The sequence below is a fragment of the Rhamphochromis sp. 'chilingali' genome (assembly GCF_963969265.1).
Source record: "Rhamphochromis sp. 'chilingali' genome assembly, chromosome: 1".
Taxonomy (NCBI): Eukaryota; Metazoa; Chordata; class Actinopteri; order Cichliformes; family Cichlidae; genus Rhamphochromis; species Rhamphochromis sp. 'chilingali'.
Genome location: NC_137929.1, coordinates 53,193,241 through 53,211,633, shown reverse-complemented (window position 1 = coordinate 53,211,633; position 18,393 = coordinate 53,193,241). Strand labels below are relative to the sequence as shown.

The following is an 18,393-nucleotide window of genomic DNA, read 5'->3' as shown; positions in this document are numbered from 1 at the left end:
AGCCCAAAAGTAAGTGCAATAGTTGCCGAACCTTTCAAGTTGTCATGAGACAATATTTACCTATTACCTATTATAAATAGATCAACATGAATTTTTAACTACTTACTATGTGTTTGAGAGTCACTGAATTCAGCTACTGTAACTGAGATCAACAGCACAGTAATCACTGTAGGGATTAAGAATGACAGTTAAACATGTAAACTTTTTGAATATTTTTTCTTCATCATTAGTGTTGATTCCTGCATTTAGCACTGAGCAGTTACAAATTCCATAATTAATTCATTAATATTTATAAGTGTGTTTTAGATATGTTAATTTGCCCTTTAATTTCATAGGTGCATTTTTTCAATAGTTGATTCAGTATGTTTGTATAGATAGACAAGGATCAGTACTCACAGACTTTGATATTAGCAACTCTGACCTCCATGTTGTCTTTCTGCTGGCTGTGTGAGTGTCAGACTGAAATGAGGATGAGTTGTTTGTAAGAACTTCCTCTTCCTGTGTTTCTGTCTAGCTCACCGACAGGTTTTAGTCTTCCTGAGACAGAGAAATGCTCTGTGTTTAAAAAAACATCTAAAAGGACATAAGCAGTGTGCATAACTAGGGATGGGTACCGGTGTCCGGTGCCATGATGGCACCGGTTCTGACATAAACGGTAGTAACCAGACCGAAAAGCAGCGCACATTTTGGTGCTTTATTTCGGTGCTTTTTTTTCCTGAGCTGTGATACACTTCTAGCCAATCATTTTACGTTTCCGAGGATAGTAGGCGGGTCCAGGTATGTGCGTTCTTTTATGCAGAGCTACAGATTAAAAATGCCCAAGGCGAAGCGGTCAAAAGTCTGGCTGTACTTCACAGCAAAATATGCAAACTCAGCAGCCTGCAACAAGTGCTTTAAGCTGATACTGTGATACTGTCAAAGGAGGTAACACCTCAAATCCGATGAAACACCTGGCGACGCATGGTGGGTTTTTTTTTTAAAAGCCGAGAAATGCGCCGTATTTGATGGCAGCAGCAGCCGTTCTTCTCTGCGTGAGTAGCTTAATGTTGTTCGCGTGTAATTTACGCTGAGTAGGCTAACCACGTTATTACATTAATGCATGTAAGGTGAACTAGCAAACATCATCATAGCTAGATGCAGCTGTCTTCTTGTTTGATGGCAGATACTCCCTTCACCCTGGCCAAAAAGGCTAAAATGACCAAAGAAAAAGAGGGAAACGGCTAAACATGAGAGGTTTTTGGACAAAGTTTGTGTTTTTTCCATTGTTTAAGCACTGCTTCCAGCTAAGAGTGATACCATATATGCCCCATAGCTGCAGAAAAGGCTAACATTGTTATCTTTTTACATAAAACCAGCTGAATATGAGAGGTTTTTGGACCAATTTTGTGTTCTCCATTCTTTAAGCACCGGTTTGAGCAGCGGCACTGTTTCAAAAGTACCGGTTTGGCACCGGTATCGGATAAAACCCAAACGATACCCATCCCTATGCATAACAGGATAAACAAGGATGTGGTTTCCACTCCATTTACATGCAATCAAATTAAAAAAGCCCCTAATTCAGCCTAAATGTGATTATTTGATGCAGTTCTTTGTTTTACATGATTAAAAAAATGTCTGTTTCTATGCAGCGGAAGAATGTATAAGATCACATAATAATCATGTATATGTAACCCTGCCAGTCCAAGGATCTCCCTCCACCCTGGACTCTGAGTTGTGTGATTGTGGTTTGGATTGGATTGGGGTGCACAGTAGAGAGACCAGTCATTCAATATGTGGGTCGGACCGCAGCGCTTATTTAGACACTGGGGCATAAACAACTCCAACTCAGCTGCTGGCATCTTAACAACATTTCTTGGTTTCAGGTACATGTATGAGGCAAAATTTACATAACAACACTACTAGCAAACTGTAGTTGAAGAACTAATTCTTCATCTTCTTCATCATTGCATCAATGAGTCCTCTGTTAGCAAGCAGAAGTGTTGCCCCAAATCGCCACAGATATTTCCAAACATAAACACACTCTCATCAGACAGTACATGAACATCTCAATAAATACATTATATTCATAGTTTGACTGGACAATCACCATTTTACAAAGTATAATACTGATTTTTAAACTAAACCCATGTGGAATGCCAAAGACAGTGCTTACTTTGCAAAGTAATCACAGAAAACTCTGAGCCAAGATGGCGCCCTCACAAACAGGAAACTCGACCTAGGGTGTCCTGTAGGGGACAATTGTCAAAATTGCGCAAATCTACAGTGTATATGCAGCTCAACAGTGACACCCTGTGACTTATTATTTGTAAGTCATTACCTTACAAATACAATAAAGATCTTTTATTTTAAACATGATTATGCGTTCTATGTTAAACTTTTATCATTTCAATCCATTGAAATATAAAATGATATGGATGGATTTGTGTGTCCCAGGGATCCCAGGTGCTATGTTGTCTTTCGGACTGCCTCAAAGTAATTTTGGAAAACAGTCAGGCGACTTAGAAGGGGAAAGTGGTGCTCCACCCACACTGTGTAGAGTGCGGGTGGAGTCTCGCTGTCTTCCACTCAGGATATTGTCGGATGGTGGAAGGAGTACTTGAAGTTCACTAACATGTCTTCCGTAGAGGAAGCAGAGTCTCTGGATGAGGTAGATGACTCATCTACTCTGAGGGTTAGGTCACTGAGGTAGTTACACAACTCCATGGTGGCAAGAGGGCTTGGTGTGGATTAGGTTTTCCGTGTGTTCCTGAAGGGCCTTTCAGTTAGACTTCTTATGTAGTGGCTTGTTTGTGTAAAGATGACCTCAGAGGCTTTGAGTCTGTGTGTGTGTGTGAACAGGATGGGAGGGGTGAGTGAGTTACACAGCCTGTTTGAATATATTGTAAATGTACAATATATTCAATTGACTATTTTTATTGAGTATATTGTGATCAGCAAACCACAAGTTTTAAAGGGAAAAAGTAAAAGGAGATTATGTCAAAATGGATGAGAATGAACTGAGGATGAATCTAATTGAAGATAAATTTCATAAACTGAATGAAAAAAGGAGTGAAGTATATTCATATGTGACTAAATTTTCAAAAGTAATGGGATTATTGTTAATTCCATGTTAAGTAGAAAATGGAAAAGGAGAAAAAGTAATAAAGTTGTTTTAAAGTTGAAACTTTCAACTTTCAACTTTAAATTGTCTAAATGCATGTTCAATCATCCAGGTAAGGAAATCCCAAAAAGGTGATTCTGTTCAACTGGACATTTTCAGTGGGAGAAACGTTTTGTCACTCATCCAAGTGACACTTTCAGTCTCAGTTGAAGATTATGCAAATGCATCGTTTATAAGGTTGGGGAAACCTGCATTCAGCTGCAAATTGATTTTATATTTTTTGTCTTTTTTTCTCTGCTCATTTTGCTGTGTTGGAATATAAACTCTAACGGATCTTGATCTTCATTGTTTACTCGAATAACTGAACTAGATCCAGTTAATCCAAGAGCGCCCTAACCCATTCTAGCGAGCCCACTCTACAAGCTACAGAGAAGCAAACCAAAGTTAAAGGCTATTTTCAAAAAGTGCGTTTTCTAAAAGGCAAAAAGATCCAATGTACCTGAGTGTGGGGGTAATTCTTTAAAAAAATAATTTAAAAAAACAACCATTTTTTGACATGTATATAAAGTTCAATCATTTCTGCCGTTCAATACCAAAGAAATCTAAACTGGTAGATGGTGCCAAAATGCTCCAATGGCAACATGTCTGGCAATGAGTTTATCAAAAGTTTTATCACCTTTTACTGTTTCACTTCAGCAGCATCAATCTTTATATAATGTCCATACATCGGTTCCTGGTTTTCTGGAGTTTATTGTCTACTGAAGCATATTTTCAAATCTTTTTTGAAAGTGGTTTTATGCAATAAAATCCAAAAATAAATTAGAAGAGGTTAAAACATACTTACTTTTTCTATCTTCGAGCCTCAGTATAATTGACACAGTAGAATCAACTATAATATTTACATCTCTGATGAAATGTCAGAAGCGATAGCTTTATTTTAATACCAAGATTGTTTACATGGAGTTTGTTATAGCAAAGCAATACTGTTCATTTTGTGTGTGGTTTTTTTAAGCAGGAAGCTCAGAAAGACATTTCAGACTCAAATAATAGCTATTAATTTCTGCTGAATATATTTGAAAGGTTAACATGTGAAAAATTAAATAAAAAGCAGCTTTTTCTAAATCAGTTTCCATGAAATATTTATATATTTTTTAAATAAATCATGGAATAAATAAAGAGTGCATAATTGGTTTATATACATACAGTATATACACGGGTGTGTACAGTAAGGAGTATAAACAGCACATTGTGGTTCAGCAGCAGGTATGGTGGATGTTTTAAATACAGACAGTTTAGCCTGTGGAAAGAAACACATGTCAGAGGTTAGGAGCTGTTACAGTGTTCAGTGTGTGATGGGTCTGCAGTGATGATACCTGCTTGTTTCCTGATTGGAGGTCAGTTCAGCAGCAGTGATGTTTTCTGCAGACCTCACTGTCTGCTGTGGTCTGTTCTTGTCCTATTTGGTGGCTGATCCAAAAAAGCAGTGATGGACGAGCAGAGAACAGAGAAGATTACTGCAGAGTGAAAATGGATCAACAACTTCAGCTGAAACAGTTCTGTGTCTGCTACTTCTTCATGTTGTGACCTCCTCTATCGGTTTGTTACAGAGATTTTCACCATGACGTGAAAGCAGCTCCCAGTGACTCTAGTATGCAGTAGTGTTTGAACATGTGTAGCAGGGCTCTTTGACTCTGGCCGGATGCTCAGGGAATATGTGAATATTTGAGCTTCACCCTGTTTTAAAAACACTAAAACGTTTCATGTTTCCTCTCTGTGTCTCAAGTTATCCTCAGTTCATCTCAGCTAATCGTGTCCACTCATGACAATGATGCCATCCTGCCATGTCATGTTGAGCCCCTGGTTGAGGACCATGAGTGGTGGAGACTGGACCTTCCTCCTGACCCCGAAGACCCACAGAGCCAGCACAGGCATGTGCCCTTTAAAACTGAAACCTGGGAGGACGGAGCTGTTCAAGGATGGCCTGAAAAGCTGCAACGCATTGATCAAGATCAAGAAGGTGGAGCTCTCAGGTGAAGGAATATACAGATGTTTCCTCCCAGAGTTACAGAGTCATGTTTTTTTTTCTCTCTCTGTTAATTAAAAACATTTATTTCACAGTCAAATGTTGCTAAAACTGCAGTGACAACAGCAGCACTGTGATCCAGACCTCTGCAAACAGCAGCTGTGAATGAAAAATAACAAAATTAGAGGTAAAAAATATTCTTTGTAAAGATCACAATAAACAGTGACCTGTTTTATGCCTTATTCTCAAATAAGTTGGAGCTTTGTAGAAAATATAAATAAAAACAGTGATTTGCAAATCACATAAACTCATTTGATTCACAGCAGAACATAGAAAACACCAAGTGTTAAATTGAGACCTTTTACTATTTATTGAAAGAAAAACATCAGCTCAGTTTGAAGCTGATGGCAGCAACACAAAAAAGCTGGAGGGATAGTTTGTCACCTGGCAGCAGGTCAGTAACATGAAATAAAAAGAGGCAGAGCTTCACCTGTCAGCAAAACCCTGTTTCTACTAATCATGGAACAATTTCAGAATAAAAGTGCAAAGACTTTGAGTTCTCCTTCAGTAACGTCTCCTGTGTGGGATGTTCTTATTTTTAGGCGGAGGAGGACTGATCGCTGCTGCTGCAGCAGTGAGTTTCTTCCTCCTGCTGATCCTGGGTGGAGCAGGTGGATACTGACATAGACAGAGGTCAGTCTCTATCAGAGCACTTTCATCAAATATGATTGTTTCTGTTGTTCCGTCTCTGCTTTGAAGTTTCTTAAACTTGTGATATTCAGTTGTGTTTTGTTTTAAAGAGTGACTCCTGCTCACACACCAGTGTAGAGGCCTTGATGAAGAGAGCCTCAGCATGTGGAAACCATCAGCTGGACACAAAGAGTCAGAAGAAGAGATCCTAGAAGCTGCTGAAGAGAAGACTTGAACATTTCTTATTGAGCAGAAGTTTGGATTTCAGCTTGAATCTCAACACCTGTCACTCATTAGAAGCTGTGAGCTGATGTCATAGTCGGGAAATGAAGGAAGGAAACACAGAGCCTGATCTGATCACAAAGACCTCTGATGTTTGTATTTAAAGGTCAGAAACTCTGCAGCCGACCTGGAACTACAGGCTGGTTCACCTGAAGACCTCAGAGGCTGAACACACAGAGCTCCAGCTGTGCTGCGTCCTTTCAGTGCAGCTGGACACTAGAGGTCACCATTTGATTTTGTGTCAAAACATTAAAAACACTGACTTGTTCCACACATGAGTGGGAGCCTCTGCTTCCAGCATATAAACATGTCAAAGAGTCTTTTAAAACTAATCTTATATACTTTACATCATTTTAAATATAATTATTTTCTATTTATGTGACTACATGTGTAGCATACATTTGATTTTTAGTTAAATTCATATAACATACATGATAAATATGAAGTGAAAAAAACTTTTTGATAAGAAAAAGATTATTTAAAAACATTCAGGAACATTGTACATGTACTGTTTTGTATTTAAATGGTTGTAACCTATTACTGTAATGAACAAAACAGAGTCGTGAAGCACGGCAACAGAATTTGAAGCACAGATGAAATATATTTTATGAAAGTTTGACCATATTTGACCCAAAAGAAGAGGTCAGAGGTCCAAAGTAACCTGATATTTACAATCCCCATGTATCATTCCCTACATGCTGTCAGTACCAACAATGACATAGTTTTAAATAAATGGCTCTATATCACATTATCATTACTCTGACTTTCAGGTTGATCCATTGAACTTGGGGAGAGGTCAGAGGTCAAATGTGATATGATATTGTAAGTCTTTGTACTTTATAAATGTTGAAATTACACAGCACACTTTTAAGAATCATAATTTTTGACTTTTAAGTTTTTTTGTCAATTTTCAACCAACAACTCATAAAGTTTACCGTGAAGACCTCGATGGATGTAAGCCAGATTTTATTGGATTTTTATAACATGATCCTGCTCTACACCCTACAGAGTTTTATCAGAATACATTCAAACTTTTAGAGCTGTTGTGTTTACAGACAGAATGAAATGCAAATGTTGCCAAAACATGAGCTTCTTGTTGAAGGTAATAAGAAACTCCTGAAACCATTTTGAGCTCCTCTTTGGTTTACATGTGATCGGATTCGGCATTGAACTGATGCAATATGCAATCAAGGTCAACCGTCCCTGTGTTCGTCATGCTCAGTGTTTATCTGATAAACACCAAGGAATGTGCAGCAGTGAACGTTAGAAACTGATCAGACTTGAGTGTCTGGTTTGCAGTGACTCGTTAATCATTGTCTCAGTCTTCGTTTCCTGCTCGGCTCCAGCGACTTGTTTCACTTTGAGAGTAACAGATTGAATCACTGTGTCAGCGTCTAGGGTCTTTATCTGTGGTAAGTCTTTTTTTTTATTTGTTTGTTTTCGTTTTTCATTTGTTTTGAGTCAGAGAACAAACAAACAAGAACCTTATAACAAAACACTAAAAATGTGAAAAACAAAGGGATTTTTTCTACATGTTACTGAATAAACTCTGAATAAAGTCAGACTGTTGTTTCTCTGTCAAACTGTGAGCACATACAAGATGAAAAATGTCTGTCAGTTGTTAAAAGCTCCCACAAAGCTCCAAATGTAGCAGCAAAAAGCTGTATTATGTTTATAAAGAACTGTTCTTGGAATCGTGCAGAGACCTGCGCGTAAAGCAGGACTTTGTCTCATCGAGGTGACTTAAAAGAAACTCTGAGCTTTCAGTTTTAGTCATGTGCTTAAGTTACACTGATACTGAGCAAGTTCTGATCTGTGTTCCTGGTGAGTGTTTGATGGGTCACCTCCAGCCTTGGCTGAGTCTTTGTGCTTTTCTTTCATTTATTTGCCCAAAAGAGATAAAACACAGAGCTGACTGACTGCAGCAGCAGGTTTCTCAGATTTTCTTTCTGTCAATGCCACATTCTGGTGCTGATTGGTCTGCTGTTTACAGAGTGGGCGGAGTAAACTCACATGAATAATTTCAGTTTCTTCTTTGAAAATGACTGCTTGATACAAACTCAGGAGCACAGCTGTCTGAAACGACTGAAGATGAAGCACGTTTGTAGAATTTACTGAGATTAAAGTGTTGAACTGTGACAATCATCAGTTAATACGACTTTTCAGCTGTTTGGGGGCAGAGACAGTTTCCTCAGAAAAAAAACCCTGTATGTTTGGAGGTGTTTGGTTGATTTTAAGCTTTAAGCTCAACAGGTTTATTCTGTACTCTGTCAATCAAAACGAGAGAGCTCACTTTTCTGCTTTCAAAGGAAGATATAGCAGCAGCTACTACTGTTTACTACACTGTAAAAACCCACATGCCCTTCTCAGGACTTTTATTTATTTGGCAATCATGTTGTTGTTGTTCACAGTTTTGAACTAGATGTCATCCATACTGATTAATCACTTAATCAAATTGAGCACTTTTCAAAATTATAAAACATTTGTTGGTGTTGTTTTTAGGATTTTAAGCCTTTAAATGACAGCTTAAACATTGATGTATTAATTATTTATTCAAACAAACTCACAAAAAATAATTTTCCATATAATAAATAGGATGAGGATGTGACATTGGGGTGATTAGATTCTTGGGCATGTCAACGAACAGCAACATCATCGATTTGATTGCATTTTTTGTGTAGTGTCTTTCGACACAAAAATGCCCCATTCACTTCTACTGAAACCACATTTTTTATGCTCTCTTGTAATACTGTTGTAGTATAAAACCATGCAGCCTGTAATGTCAGCATTTTATTTTGAAGAAAAGTTGTATTTTTTGACATTTTTTGCTGTATTCCCTCAGATTCAACCATTTGCCATTGTAGGCTAATGCACGGAATTCTTGTCTTTTTGCAACTGGTGTGACCACCAGGGAGCCCCAAGAGTGATTTCTATGCACGTGTGTGTGAAACTACTTTTAAATCAACATCTGTTTCATGATTGAGCACATTTATTATGCAAACTGCACCAGCACTGAAAACTTTAACAACAAAAGATAAGCACAACAGAATATATGTATAAATTTGAAACTGTGTAACTGATATCACAGGTAAATGGTTCTTAGCAATTTTCTACTCTGAGTACTGAAAGGGCTTAATTCACAGAATGTTTTTTCTATGAATGTGCTTTCAATCTTACATGCAAATCCAACCACCAACCTTCAGATTAGCAGATGACCTGCTCTACCTCCTCCAAATCTGCAAAAAACGTCAACAATTCTGTGTTTTTCTGTCAATATGGGGTGCTGTGTGTACATTAATGGCTGCAATATAACAAAAAGTGAAAATTTAAGGGGGTCTGAATACTTTCCATACCCACTGTATTTATATTATTTTTACTATGCAGAAATCGAGAATGCATTCAATGAAGGACAGGCTTCTCTTGGTTTTCTATCATGATGTTATCCTTCTTCTTCTAACATGGCATTGTGGAGGTAAGTTGCAGAATAATATTGAACAATGAACATAATGTTAATGTGGTGAGACTTTTTGTGTATATGTGATGGGAGTGTTGCAAGACAACTGGAGGAAAGATATAAAGAAAACACCACCTGGGAAATTGCAGCCCAAGAAAAATTACCCAAATGAAGTGTAATTATATTATTCGTTTATTATACTTTATCCACAGGTCAGTCTCAGATGATTGGTCCAACTCAACCATTGGTTGCAATTACAGGGGATGACATCATTTTACCATGCCAGCTAGATCCAGCTAGGGATGCTGTTGACTTGACTGTGGAATGGTCTAGACGTGACCTTAAACCAAGATTTGTCCACTTAAAGCGGGACGATGCAGAGCTCGTGACTCAGAATACTTTATACTACAGAAGAACATCACTGTCTGTCAATAAACTGAAATGCGGTGACATTTCATTGAAACTCTCCAAAGCGCAAGTGTCTGATGCAGGAATGTATAACTGCCTTGTTCCTGAAATTGGTGCAGAAACTGGGATGGAGCTCGTTGTTGGTAAGTTGACATCAATACCATTTGCTCTTAAAAAAAAAAGGAAAAACATTAAGGCATGGGATACTGACAAATAACAAAAGCTTACCTTGGATGACAAGATGGATATTCTACTGGGAAGTGAATCATCTGCAGGAGCATATAAGTTGAATACATTTTGGGAAAGACAGATTAGTTCTTACTTGAGCTAACAACTGGATTGAGATTTGGACTGACCAGACGCATGGCATAGTTTATTGAGTTCTCAAGAAGTGCAGTTTACTAACAGGAGAGAGGTGTGGAAGATAGTGATATGGTATATATACAGTGGGGCAAAAACGTATTTAGTCAGCCACCGATTGTGCAAGTTCCCCCACTTAAAATGATGACAGAGGTCAGTAATTTGCACCAGAGGTACACTTCAACTGTGAGAGACAGAATGTGAAAAAAAAATCCATGAATTCACATGGTAGGATTTGTAAAGAATTTATTCGTAAATCAGGGTGGAAAATAAGTATTTGGTCAATAACAAAAATACAACTCAATACTTTGTAACATAACCTTTGTTGGCAATAACAGAGGTCAAACGTTTACTATAGGTCTTTACCAGGTTTGCACACACAGTAGCTGGTATTTTGGCCCATTCCTCCATGCAGATCTTCTTGAGAGCAGTGATGTTTTGGGGCTGTTGCCGAGCAACACGGACTTTCAACTCCCACCACAGATTTTCTATGGGGTTGAGGTCTGGAGACTGGCTAGGCCACTCCAGGACTTTCAAATGCTTCTTACGGAGCCACTCCTTTGTTGCCCGGGCGGTGTGTTTTGGATCATTGTCATGTTGGAAGACCCAGCCTCGTTTCATCTTCAAAGTTCTCACTGATGGAAGGAGGTTTTGGCTCAAAATCTAACGATACATGGCCCCATTCATTCTGTCCTTAACACGGATCAGTCGTCCTGTCCCCTTGGCAGAAAAACAGCCCCATAGCATGATGTTTCCACCCCCATGCTTCACAGTAGGTATGGTGTTCTTGGGATGCAACTCAGTATTCTTCGTCCTCCAAACACGACGAGTTGAGTTGATACCAAAAAGTTCTACTTTGGTCTCATCTGACCACATGACATTCTCCCAATCCTCTGCTGTATCATCCATGTGCTCTCTGGCAAACTTCAGACGGGCCTGGACATGCACTGGCTTCAGCAGCGGAACACGTCTGGCACTGCGGGATTTGATTCCCTGCCGTTGTAGTGTGTTACTGATGGTGACCTTTGTTACTTTGGTCCCAGCTCTCTGCAGGTCATTCACCAGGTCCCCCCGTGTGGTTCTGGGATCTTTGCTCACCGTTCTCATGATCATTTTGACCCCACGGGATGAGATCTTACGTGGAGCCCCAGATCGTGGGAGATTATCAGTGGTCTTGTATGTCTTCCATTTTCTGATGATTGCTCCCACAGTTGATTTTTTCACACCAAGCTGCTTGCCTATTGTAGATTCACTCTACCCAGTCTGGTGCAGGTCTACAATACTTTTCCTGGTGTCCTTCGAAAGCTCTTTGGTCTTGGCCATGGCGGAGTTTAGAGTCTGACTGTTTGAGGCTGTGGATAGGTGTCTTTTATACAGATGATGAGTTCAAACAGGTGCCATTCATACAGGTAACGAGTGGGGGACAGAAAAGCGTCTTACAGAAGACGTTACAGGTCTGTGAGAGCCAGAGATTTTCCATGTTTGAGGTGACCAAATACTTATTTTCCACCCTGATTTACGAATAAATTCTTTACCAATCCTACCATGTGAATTCATGGATTTTTTTTTCACATTCTGTCTCTCACAGTTGAAGTGTACCTCTGGTGCAAATTACTGACCTCTGTCATCATTTTAAGTGGGGGAACTTGCACAATCGGTGGCTGACTAAATACTTTTTTTGCCCCACTGTATATATATGGTATGGTATAGTGGTATTTAGAATTAGAGACATTTCATAGGGCATTAAGGCCAATGAGAGGAACATTTGGGCAGCTGGGTGAAAAACTACAAAAGAAAAAAGCATTTGACCTGACCAGATGGACATTTAAATATGTAACAGGATTAAATCGGACAACCATAATGGATCTTTAAAAGAGCATAGTAGTATTTATAATTACAATTTAGGCCACTGTACCATTTCAACAAAAAGCTATATGGCGTGACCACAGAGTAATCGAAGGTAATCGGGAAGGGATTTGGAATAACATGAACCATTGAAATAATTCAAAAATGTTTTAATTCTTAACTTTGCATTCCAAGTAACTTTTATCCTTATTTTACTCTGTAGGTTCTGTTTCTTCTGTAGTCATGGAGATATCCAAAGTCGAAAATGAAATCTTCTTTAAATGCAAATCTAACGGCTGGTATCCAGAGCCTCAGGTGATTTGGCTGAACAGTCAGGGAAACCAAATCACAGCTGAATCTACAAACAGTGCCAAAGGTTCTGATGGCCTCTATACTGTCAGCAGCACTGTGACTGTGAACAAGAGACAGACCTACAGTCTCACCTGCAGAGTCCAACAGAAGAACATCAACCAGACTGAAGAAGCACATATCCATGTATCAGGTAGAAAAATGATATATGCCTGACTCAGGGCTGGACTGGGACAAAAAATCAGCCCGGGCATTTTGACTAGAGACCGGCCCACCAGGAATGGTGCCAAAAAGCCTTTGAATGAAAACAAACGCTGTTGTGACAGTGATGTACAGTCTTGTTGGTATTTATGTAGGATTTCTATACATTTTACATCAGATAACAACTTTGGTTGTAAGATTCAGATAATTATTTGTTAAAAGTGAGACATTTTAAATGAGAATAAGAAAGAAAAGTATTTCTTTGTGCCCCCCATTCCTGTTATTTTCCCAAACTGGGCCCCGGGCAAAACTTTGCTAGACCCGCCCCTGCACAGTTTCCAGCTGTCAGCTACGTAGAAAAGGATCCTGGTGTTATTTGTCTCTCAGAAATAGTTCATAACTTCCCTTTAGCCTATTGATGCCACCTAAAAGGTAAACCTGTTTCTCCATCACCTGTTCAACTCTGATGATTCAGTAAGGAAATCTCCTGGTTTCATCTTCATGTTTCCCTCTCACCACATATCCAAACCAATATCATGACCAGCAGCTCTATGGCTGTGGCTCCAGCAAACATCAGCTGATACTAGAAAGTAATATTAAATAAATTCTATCAACAGCTGATCAAGCTTAAACATGCTGCTGTTGTTTAACGCGACATCCGCTTATTCCCTCTTTCTGGCGCAAAGTGGGCGATAAACAAGAGAGACGGGAATGGTGTCAGAAAAGCCGATCAGCTGATCATTGATCAGTTTCATGATTGAGGTAGCAACAGGAGAGGGAGGGGAGAGAATGAGAGAAGAAGCGGCAGCTGTGCAGCAAAGACACAGAATAACTCCAGCTTTGTGCCTTTTTTCATTCTAGCTGAAGTACAGGACAAACTTTGTTTCTTTTCAGCTCAATACAAAACGCGTAATATTTTCTCTGAATATGAGACCATTCCGTTTTTTACGGGACGGTGGGCAACTCTACTAACTAGCCTTATGAATAAAATAAAATTCACTATCAGTAACATCATAGCACCCACCCAGCTGTATAGAAACTCCGTCATGCTAGCTAGTAGCAGTACGAGTTATTGTAACTGACTGTAAAAAGTCAGCACAACGAAAATAAACTACAGCTAAACTTGGTTTATATCTGACCCAGATAGACTGCAGGTCATAACTTCTTACCTCAAGTTCAGTTCACCTGCGGCCGTCTCAGGTCTCTCCTCCTCCTGCCTCACCTTTCCCTATTCCACCTGCTGGCCTCAGTGGAAGCTCCGCCATAGCCACCACCAAACAACTGAGCTATTTTTACACATCTGCCAACATCTGGCCAATCCACCACCTTTCATTGTTTATACCGTTACAAAAGACAAACAAAAAAAAAACCCATCGGCCCATGAAAATGAAAAATCACCATCGGCCCACCGGGCAAATGCCCAGTATGCCCGATGGCCAGTCCACCTATGGCTTGACTTTATTAGTTATTCACATTACTTCTTATTTACAGACAGTATATTCTGTGTGCTTTCTAATTTAAGGTGATTTCTACTTGGTCCAGTGTAATCCTGCTGTTCAGATTACTATCAACCTAGCTGTTTGCTTAATATTGATTGGTACAACAGTATTACTAATATGGAAATGCGGACAAAAGAAAACCAGTAAGTTCTAACTTTATCATACTTTTCTGACAAACGCAGATAATCATTAAATTCATGGATGCATTAGTTTGGAACTTTAAACATGTACTGATTACTAAATTTATCCCTACCTTTGGAACCAACATAATCTATATTTTTTTAGTGTTTTAGTTTAAAATGTTTCTTAAAAACATAATATATATATCTACCTGATATTTATTAGGTTTCATTAACACTGTTTCAGTGCGAATTATTTAACTTTTTTGTGATGCTGTTTATGATTTCATTTTCCCCTGCAAATGTGAAATTTTGGGGGAAAAATGTTTACTGTAGCAAGCAAGTCTGTTTTTTTTAGCTCTCAGTGATATTACTTTTGAACATTTTTTTTTTTTTTTGCATTTTTATTCACACAGAAATCAGCATACATGATGAGGATGAAAACAAACTACATCAAACAGAGATGGAGGGAAAATTACAGAGAGAATGTGAGGAAAAGAAAAGACTTGAAGATGAGTTGCAGAACAAGGAGGAAGATTTAAAACATGTCAGACAAACCATTGAAAAACTGATGGAGCAGAAGACATTTCTGAAGGACCAGAGAGAAAAACTCATCACACTACTGCAGGAGGACAAGGCAGAGATGAAAGAGGTCATGAAAAAAGAGAAAGAAACTCCAATAACTGACAAAGAGAAAATAATGCAGAAGCGTGGAGATAAAAAAATTTACCTGGAAAAGAGAATAAAAGTACATGATGAACTGTTAAAGATGACAGAAAAGCTAATGGAGGAAACGGAGAACATTATAATCCAAATGACAGAAAGAAAGGGAAAACTAGAAAAAGACAAGGAACAAATTATTAAACACTTGAGAGAGAAACAAAAACATGAAAGAGATTTAGAAGAAACTGTCAGAGAAACAAGCGAGAAACAATGAACAGGTGTGTAAGTTTTTCTTGTATATATTTCTTGCTAAAATCACACGTACAAACTGTCGTGTTGTGTTCAGTTTACATTCCCAGTGTCTTCAGTTATGAACCTAACCCGTTTTTTTGCTTTTCTTCCTCAGCAAAGGACAGAGTAACACGACAAACAAAACATGGATTTTGCTGTTTTTTTTCTCTTGCTGTCATTTTGCAATGTGATGCCTAATGTTTCTTTATTTGTTTGCTTTATATTTATACTATATACTTTTAAACAATCAATCAATCAATCAATCAATCAAGGCTTTATTCGCCACATGCAGTGAAATGGGACCCCCCCCCCCCCGACCATACACACACAACACAGACATCAGATGGGGATACACTTGAGAGAGAATTAAAGAAATGAAAGACATTTAGAAGAAACTGTCAGAGAAAGAAGCGAGAAACAATGAACAACTGTCCAAGAAGTCAGGATGAGTTTTTCTGGAATATATTTCTTGCTAAAATCACATGTATAAACTGTCGTGTTGTATTCATTTTACGTTCCCAGTGTCTTTAGTGTCTCTCCTTTTTTTAATCAGCGAATGACAGAGTAACACAACAAATAAAACATGGGTTATTTTTGTCTGTGCTGTCATTTTGCAATGTGATGCCTGATGTTTCTATATTTTTTTGCTTTAAATTTATACTATATACAGTTTAACAAGACATGCATTTTGAGTGAATTTTATCATAGGAGATTTTATTTTGTTTCTTTAGAAGAAAATAGAAGAGATTCAGAAGAAACTCACTTGATGAACATCTGTCTAAGAAGTCAGATGTTTATTTTACTTGATTTTTTTTCTGTGTTACAAAAAAATATATTGATGTGTTTATTATTTAAGTTGATTTCTAATAATAATTGTACTGTTATAATTTATTCTGATGATTTAATCATCTAAACTGATCCGTGATGAAAACACATCTGTGTGTAAGCGTGTATTCTTATCTTGGTGGGGACCAAAATTTGGAAGTCAGCCATACTTGTTGGGACCAACAGCCCTTATGAGGACCAAAATCCCGGTCCCCACAAGTTTGAAGGCATTTTTGAGACTCAGAATGTAGTTTCAGTGACAGGGTTAGAATTGGGTTTTGGTTAACTTTAAGGTAAGGGGCTAGGGGAAGCATAATGCCAACTAGGTGTCCCCAAAAGCTATGGATACCCAACATATACGTGTGTGTGTGTGTGTGTGTGTGTGTGTGTGTGTGTGTGTGTGTGTGTGTGTGTGTGTGTGTGTGTGTGTGTGTGTGTGCGTGGGGGGGGGGGGAGTCCCTAAACACAGGGACTACCTCAACATTCAGCCCTTCTGACAACTTTCTCTTCCTGCTCATATACACTGCCATTTTTGCCTGTCCTAACAAAAAATTAAGCAGCTGGCATTTGTTCTTCCTAAGACGAGTAAATCTAAAAACACAAATAAAAATAGTCACCCCCGCATCTACCAAAGATAGCTTTCAGAAGAGCAAACAGAGCAATGAAACTGGGTCTCCCTCTGCTCACAGAATGGACATTTGTCTTCCACAGCAGCGTTAATAACAGAGACAAAAGAATTTACAGCAACAATGCCATGAACAATTCTCCACTGCAAGTCTGCATGCTTTTTCATGAGGGGAGGTTTGTAAAGGGATCTCCATGCTGGTTTGATGTCAGGTGCTAAGGAGAGATGGGTCCTCCTCACTGTGTGCATTCAACTTGCCTTGATTGAAAGTTTTTACCAGCAGCCTATACAAAGTTTTCCAGAGGCCCCTTCCAGGGACACCCCCGCAACATCCACATTATCCAGTAAAGGACCAAAGCAGTTCTTAAAACCAGGAAACAGTCTGATGGAAGGATAAGGATCTAAATGATTTGGAAACAGAGTGCCGTCACAATAACTTGCCAAACGTGAACACTCAATCAGAATCAGAATCAGAATACTTTATTGATCCCTGGGGGAAATTATTTTTTATTACAGTGCTCCATTATAACCAACATTAAGACAAGACAGACAATACACTAACTAAGAATAGTACAATATATACATATATATACATACATACATAAGTCACTCATAAATAAATAGCTGGAAAAGAAACATGTGTAGTTGTAGCAGTAAACAGTGTGTTAAGTGGATGCGTTGTACAGGGAGATGGCCACAGGCAGGAAAGATTTCCTGTGTCGTTCAGTGGTGCTTTTCGGTAATCTCAGTCTCTCACTGAACGTGCTCCTGTGACTGACCAGCATGTCAACTCCACCTAATTTGCGTTTCCAATTATCGAAAAGCTGACCAGCAACTCAAGTAGACCTTATCCCAAGCTGTGCAGCGAGACCATCCGAATTATCCAGCCAGCTCTACCACCCTCTTCAGAGAAAAGACTTGTGCAGCATGGAGCCGTCTGGATAAAGTAGTCCTACCCCAGACAGGGCAATCCAGCAAGCTGCCAAACAGTAAAGGTTCTTCCAGCAACTAGTACAAAGATTCTGCCTGCTGTTGCATCCGTTTCCTCAGCAGAGCCCATACAGAAAAACACTCTTGTAAAAAGGTGGAAGAAGTGAAGCGTTCAGCTTGCTTGAGTCCATCAGAAACAGAGATAAATCCAAACCCATATGACCAAGCTGCTGAAGAATACAGCACGATATCCTCCTCCATACTAGATCTGTGGGTCCTATAAGTAGCCTCTGAATAAACTGAAAGCGAAAAGCAGCCCCTCTACTGACCAAATGGACCAGACCTTGTCCGTCTTCCTCTCTAGGGAGAAAAAGGACACTTTGAGGAATCCAGTGCAACTTATCCCAAAAAAAAGTCCACCAGGATCCTTTGAATGTTAGACAAGAGGGTAACTGGGGGATCAACACAAGTCAACCGGTGCCACAGAGCAGAAGAAACCAGATTATTGATAACAAGAACTCGACCTCTGTATGACATACAGTAAAAAACGAAAAAAAAAAATATTATAGTACAAATTTGCAAATAAAACAGCATATGCATCAAAATAAACTATTTCCAGCAGTGCAATTTCAGTTCTAAGCATCACAGAAACGATAAAGAAAAGCATAAAGTCAAACATGACTTTAAAAAACACCAGTATAGGCTTATAAGGCCCTGAAGGTAAAAAAACAAACAAAAAAAAAAAACCCAAAAAACAAAATGGCGTCAA

General features: G+C 38.8%; 2 protein-coding genes across 2 annotated transcripts in view; one reads left to right on the top strand and one right to left on the bottom strand.

The window, feature by feature from the left end:
* LOC308408824 (uncharacterized protein) overlaps nt 1-18,393 on the bottom strand; it is a gene marked incomplete at both ends in the record, with an annotated part of 92,269 nt that overhangs the window by 20,601 nt on the left and 53,275 nt on the right. The window lies entirely within an intron of this gene.
* Nucleotides 9,485-15,237, top strand: LOC308395387 (butyrophilin subfamily 3 member A2-like). The gene is made up of 5 exons (XM_080880217.1): nt 9,485-9,567; nt 9,762-10,100; nt 12,386-12,664; nt 14,195-14,314; nt 14,707-15,237. The coding sequence occupies exons 1-5, from the start codon at nt 9,489-9,491 to the stop codon at nt 15,225-15,227; spliced, it is 1,338 nt and encodes a 445-aa protein (XP_080736343.1). The 5' UTR covers nt 9,485-9,488; the 3' UTR covers nt 15,228-15,237.

Coding starts and splice junctions, on each gene's coding strand:
- LOC308395387 (XM_080880217.1), top strand. CDS start 9,489: ATGCATTCAATGAAGGACAGGCTTCTCTTGGTTTTCTATCATGATGTT. Junction 9,568..9,761: donor TCTAACATGGCATTGTGGAG/GTAAGTTGCAGA, acceptor CTTTATCCACAG/GTCAGTCTCAGATGATTGGT. Junction 10,101..12,385: donor TGGGATGGAGCTCGTTGTTG/GTAAGTTGACAT, acceptor TTTACTCTGTAG/GTTCTGTTTCTTCTGTAGTC.